Source organism: Pteropus vampyrus, unplaced genomic scaffold, assembly GCF_000151845.1.
Source record: "Pteropus vampyrus isolate Shadow unplaced genomic scaffold, Pvam_2.0 Scaffold75, whole genome shotgun sequence".
NCBI classification, from domain to species: Eukaryota; Metazoa; Chordata; class Mammalia; order Chiroptera; family Pteropodidae; genus Pteropus; species Pteropus vampyrus.
This window is the reverse complement of record NW_011888856.1, coordinates 568,210-574,527: the sequence shown is the minus strand read 5'-3', so window position 1 is coordinate 574,527 and position 6,318 is coordinate 568,210. Positions and strand designations below refer to the sequence as shown.

Here is a 6,318-nt window from a genome sequence, read left to right as displayed (position 1 = left end):
GGACTTTTCTCTCAATGAACTTTTGGAGAATATGCCCAGAACTGATCTCAATGCCTTCTTTTACTAGTTCAGTCTCTGTTAAGGACTCATTTAAAAATGTCCCAGATTCTTGGGAGTCTTGCAATTTGAAAAAATAATGTAATCAATGATTTTATCTTTCATGTAATTATTTTCTATGTTTATATTACATTTATGTAGATGTCTAGTTGTTAAAAGACCATAATTTTTCGCATAATTATTTTCTCATGTTACTTTTATACTCAAATAAATTTAGATATTTTAAAGTTGGACACAGCTTTGCCTGGCGTGTCCTGCCCAAGAATTTAGTGTCAGCTAAATTAGCATTTGAATCTGGACTTACCACTTGGTCACTGGGGGGACATTTGGAAAATTACTTGAACCCTCTCAGTTCTAGTTTCTTCATCTGTAAAAGAGGGTGGACTTTGCGCACAGTAGGCACTAAATAAATATTTATGGCATGGATAAAAGTGAGGGTTAAATAATGTAATGCCAATAAAGTGGTTAATATAGGCACTCAATAAATATTTGTGGAATTAAAAGAATAGGGAGATAACCTGGCAGGTGCCGGGCAGTAGGTGCTCAGGGAGTCATAGTTGCCTTCCGCTCTGAACAGCCGTAGTCCTGCATTCTGTCTCACCCTTTTCCACTCCTTATAGATAGAGTTTCACGTGTTATGCTCTTAATTTTTTAATCAACATCTAATCCTGATAGCTTAGATCATTTTTTGCCTCGAGAATCACTGAAGTTGGGGTGCCAAAAGGACTCATTAAATGCTTGTTACTTTACCAGGGTCTGAACGGGAATAGGGGTCACTCAGTTCTCGGTGACCTCCATGTCCGCTTTTACACAGGCTTAGCAAAGGTAGACCGAAAGTCCGTCTATTTGACATGAGAAGCTCTAGATTCAAGACCTGAACAATAATAAAATAGTAACAACAACTGGCAAGCAGAGTAACAGCCTCACAAGTCACATTGCCTAGGGCTTGCTATGGACCAGGCGCTGTGCTGAGGGGTCTGAGTGTGCTGTGCTTCACAAGCTTTCTCTCGTTTAGTCCTAAAACAATTCTGATTCGGTGGCATGAATAATCTCCCTATTTTACAAAACAGGAACTAGGCACAGAGAGATTAAATGGCTCGCGTAAGATTGTACAGCCAAGTGAATTTAGGACAGAATTGTTCAGTTCGATTGGAGATGAGGTTCAGATGCACTAATGATTACAACTTCACATATGAATTGATTCTCTATCCCTCTGTGAAATGGAAATTAGTATTAACATTTGCCTTCCATACTTCACAAGGCGATTGGAAGTATCGCGTAAGAAAAACCATTGTAAACAATAAAGCACTACACAAATATTACTCCCGATCTGCAATGGAAAGCTATGCTCTGAGAGCTCGCTTTCGGAACGGGAAGGCCAAATATCACCCCCGCGGTGTCTGCTGTTGCTGCCTCTGCCTCCCCACCTTTGCAGAGGTGAATACTTACAGAGCACAGCTCCCTCACTGTAGTGTCCTGAAGGACTTTCAAAGCCTTCATGAACTGGGCTTCCAGATGACTGTGTGAGCATAGGCAATGCCTATGGGCTGAAGGCACAGGGCTGGGGCTCTGTCTCTCTGAGTGGCAGTGGGGGCGGTGATGATAACAGTGGCAACGGTGGGTGGGTACGGCGTGGCAGCTGTCCACGGGGTAGATTCTAGGGAAGCCTGTGTCCAGAGAGACAGATTTGGTGAGGGGCTGCGCCCTGTTACTTGGAGCTGAATGGTGATGCCAGGACCTGGGCTCATATTTATAAATCTGAGCAGAAACATCGGTGAGCTGTCTTGCTTCTGGCCCCGGTCCTGGTTCTGTTGTGGTGACAGGGTCATCTACAGTGCATTTGAAAGTTGTTCTTCTAGAATCAGCCCCCAAAGTCACAGCATTCTGAGCAGCCAATGCCAGATTGGGGGACATCTGGACTGTCACTGACTTGGAGCTAACAGTGTTCACGTCAGCATTTGGAGGAAGGTTTCCCATTTCAGATTCTGCCCCGGGTGGTGTTTGACTAAGAACACTGCACCTCGGCTTCTCTTGGGGAGTAGTAACTCCGGACGGCTCATCTAGGTGGGGGATGGACTTGTCGGATGCTTGAATAAGGTCAACTGTATGGGGCGTGATTTTACCGGGCTCGAGGACACGCCATGGTAAACCTTCCCATGTCGGTAAGGTGTCGTTGATGTCAGGACAGAGTTTATTGTGTTTAGCTTCTTCTGGGGCCTCAGGGTCAACGGGAAGGAGCTGGCCTTGAACATGATCAGTTCTAGGTGATCTTAGAGACTCACAGTGGTGGCTTTGCACATACCTTTCGCCAACTCCCTCAGGCCTCACAAACCCATCTTTCACTTCTGTGCTACAAGTCATTATAAACCTGAATGGATGATCGTCTTTGGAGGTAACCATGCCTACACTGGCCTCATGTTCCGTTTGGGGCCCAGGCAGCTGCGGCCTCGGACGGCCATCTCTCCTTGGCTGTTCTCCCCCAATGGTGGCTGTGTCTGGGGTCAACAGTTCTGGTGGTCCCTCCATGGCCTCAAACTGAGACTCTTTCTCCACCATAGATGTTGAAGCCTTTTCTTCCAAGACACTCCAGTCTTGACTTGAAAAAGCTGTGCTCACAACACTCTTGGAATTAGGCTTGTCTGACTCTTGCTGGCAGTCCTGGGATGACACTAAGTGCTGGCTGTGACCCCTTGGCTTTGGACATCCATTCTCAGCGGGACCCTGGCTGCCTGGCAAGGAAGGTGGCTGCGGAAGAAACGGGCAGAAAGGCAAATGCGTCAGGAAGGTCGGGGAGGCACCAGGTTTAAGAAGCGCTTTTGTTTTTTTTCCTTATCATAGCCCCGGCCTAGAAGTTGGAGATAAGGGTCAGGAACTCAGTTTTCCATCGGCTCACTGCTTTAACAGGGACCTTCTTCCCATGAGGTTCCGTTTCTTTGTCTAACAAAATCCAAAGAAGATAAAAGGAAAAGGAATGCCGAGCTTTCCGGCGCCTTGTGCAGTGTGACACCGTTGTCCCCTGTCCCTCAGGTGTCTGTGGCCTGTGTGTCCTAAGCACCGTGGCAGCTCACTGTAAACTTATACTTCCTTCGATCCTACCCCAACCCTGTGGTGGCCCCCTACCTGCGGGGGCGGAGGTTCTGGTGGCTCCTCCAGGAATCCACTGCTGTCGGACTGGCAGCTGTTGGCTCTGTTCACCGTGGCACCTGGGGAGGGAGATGAGGAGGCCTGGGGTGAGCGGAGTGAAAAGAGATGGACACCAAGACTGCGATCGAACCCTCTATGTGTCAGCACGCGCCGATCCTCAGTAAACGCCCCCTACGTGCAAGTACAAGTGGATCAGGCGATTCCGAGGATTTTCTCCCCCTCAAATGGCAGAGACTCCATGTAAAATTGCGTCACTGGTTTCCTCATACATGGAGTAAAACACAAAACAAAGGGAGAGGAACTGACACGTCATAAAATTAAATCACGAGATGATTGTGAGATGCATCTTTACTAAGGGGAAGGAATTCCAGAAGGAAGTGCATATGCCTTAAATATCATGTTAACAAACAATCGAACCCAAAATTGATATATCTGATTGTGTATCTATATATTGCAAGGAACTGAATATTTGCGTCCCTCCCAAGTTTAAATGTTGAAATTCTAACTCCCAAGGTGATGATGTTAGCAGGTGGGGCCTTTGGGAGGTTATGTGGTAATGAGGTCTGAGCTCTTATTAATGGGATTCGTGCCTTTACAAAAGAGAATCCAGAGAGCTCTCTTGCCCCTACCACCATGGACGCAGCTAGAGGATGACCGTCTATGGACCAGGAAGTAGGTCCTCACCAGATGCCAAATCTGTTGGCGCCGTGATCTTAGACTTCTAGTCTTCAGAACCATGAGAAATAAATGTCTGTTGTTTCTACGCCACTCAGTCTCTGGGATTCTGTCGCAGCAATCCAAATGGACTAAGACATATATATTCTTTTTCTTTTTACTAATGCTGGATAGGAACCAATTGCTAACCCACATAGCCTCTATTTATATGACTACCAGTCCATGCTCAGGGTTTAGAATGCTGCTCTTGTCTTATCGAGGGGCTGGAAGGGGCCGAGAAAGAACAATGTTATGTATGGGCAGCTAACGACTCTGTAAACATGAGCACCTTTAAATTCTAAATCTGTCTGTAACTTCTGACATAAACATGAGGTTATGTTAGGGGCATGGGGAAATGGTTAGCTACTAGGGAGTCGATCTGCTAAAGATTAAATTGTAGGATTGTTTTTTCCTCTTCTCTAATGAGAAATGCTTCTAGCTACACTACAGTATAGGCTAGAATAGGAAGTCTCCTGGGAGGAGGGTGTTTGGGACGTAGCCTCCTTATAATGCAAGACACAGAAGGAGGAGCCTTATTTGTCTTGGAAGAAAAGACTGGGCGTGGGTCTGGGGGGTGGATCTGTTGGTCGGTGGATGTAATGCTTGTATGTCTGCTCCTGAAGTGAGAGATAAGGAAGTTGCCTTTGCTTGAAGAACTAGCTGCTGTAGAAGAGTGCAAAGGAAAAAACAAAGATGCAATCCAGCCTCTGCTTATGTTTTCTAGGTCCATCTTTCAAGGATAGCCCTGCTAACAAGGGCTGCAGCCCCTCGTCCATCAGGTTGCCACCTACCAGCTTTAACTGTCCACGTATCTGGGCAAAGACAGCTGGTGGAGACATGGTTCCAGAGGTGGTCTACCCAGCCCAGATCCCAACGACCTCACCTCAAAGTCAATATAATTAGGAAGAAGCTTAGCTTTGTAGAATTAAAACTTATAAACTCTATATTCATTAATTTGCTTCAAATAAAATGAAAAGCTAAACTCAGAGGATGTAAGTTTTTAGTAGCTGAATCCTAGAGAGATGGAGGAGATTCGAGCTAAGCTTTGAGGAAACAATGTGTGTTACTTCTTGTTACATAGTTATAGATAAATTATGGAAAATATTTACCAGTCAGAGACCTAGATAGGACTTCTGCTTCTGGTAACAGAAACTAGATTTTTCCTCTCACCAAAAACAACTAAAAAACTGGACAAAGTATATGAAAATATGGTTTCAAGAAGTATATGAAAATATGGTTTCAGATAATTAAAGACAGCAGTCCCTGAGAGGCAGGAACAAATAATGTAAGGCCTACGGTCACCCAGCTTCCTGCCTTGAGAGCGTTTATAGGCCATAGTGTAGGGAGGATAAACCCAGGCAGAAACTGCCTACTCCCCAAGTTGAGGAGACAGAACTAAAAGTCTGGAAAGACTGAGTCAGCTAAAGTTGGCAGAGGAGGGTGAGAGAAGAGAGAGCGGCATACGGAATTCTAGAGGGGCCCTCTTGAGTATCCAATTGTGTAGCCATCAGCTCATACGTGTGGGGAAACACTAAAGATTGTGGAAAGAAATATTGGGAAGGGTTAGAAAACACGGTGTCCAACACTCTCCCAGGCCTAGAATAGTGCATGCTCCAGATTCCAGCCAGATTCCGAAACCTCATAACTGGCAGGATAGAGTACTCAGAAGGGTTTTGCCTCAAGAGTGAGGAATAATTAGTGCTGAGCATTGTTCTCATTTAACAAATCTTAAAAGCAAGATCTGAAAGGATCAAACTATTTTCAAGTAATTCAACTGTGTCCCAGACCTAAGTTCAAGAATATTTATAGGAATATAGTACTCTCTAGCACTCACAAGGTAAAGTCTACATTATCTGGCATCTAACAAGAAATACCAGGCATGCAATGAAGCAGGAAAATATGACCCATAGAGAAAAGAAAAATCAATCGAATCCAACCTAAAACTGACACAGATGTTAGAATCAGCAAACAAGAACATTAAAACACCAATTATGACTATAATCCATATGTTCAAGAAGCTAGAAGAGAAATTAAATATGCTAAGTGGAGATTGTAAGATATTAAAATATATTCAAATTGAAATTCTAGAGGTGAAAACTACAATCTCTTAGGTAACATTCATTCTGGATGGGATTAAAAACATTTTAGAGATTGCAGAAGAAAAGATTGGTGAAATTGAAGACATAGCCATAGAAACTATCCCAAATTAAAGACAGAGATTAAAAAAAAAAAAAAAAAAGAGTAAAAATTTAAAAAATCAAAAGAGCATCACTGAGCTGTGGCACCACTCTGGGTAGCAGAATTTATAGGTAACTGAAATATCATGAAAAGTAGGAGGAGCACTGGATGAAATCTTTTAAAGAAAACTTTGTTTCAAGAAGTTCCACACACGTCAAGCATAAG

The 6,318-nt window shown here is 44.1% G+C and overlaps 1 protein-coding gene across 1 annotated transcript in view; it reads right to left on the bottom strand.

Moving 5' to 3' along the window:
- CCDC129 (coiled-coil domain containing 129) overlaps window positions 1-6,318 on the bottom strand; it is a 94,421-nt gene that overhangs the window by 15,250 nt on the left and 72,853 nt on the right. The window contains exons 12-13 of the mRNA XM_023532038.1: window positions 3,178-3,260; window positions 1,507-2,802 (exon numbers count right to left, since the gene is read on the bottom strand). Coding sequence (XP_023387806.1) covers window positions 1,507-2,802; window positions 3,178-3,260 — 1,379 coding nt within the window. The remainder of the gene's footprint in view (window positions 1-1,506; window positions 2,803-3,177; window positions 3,261-6,318) is intronic.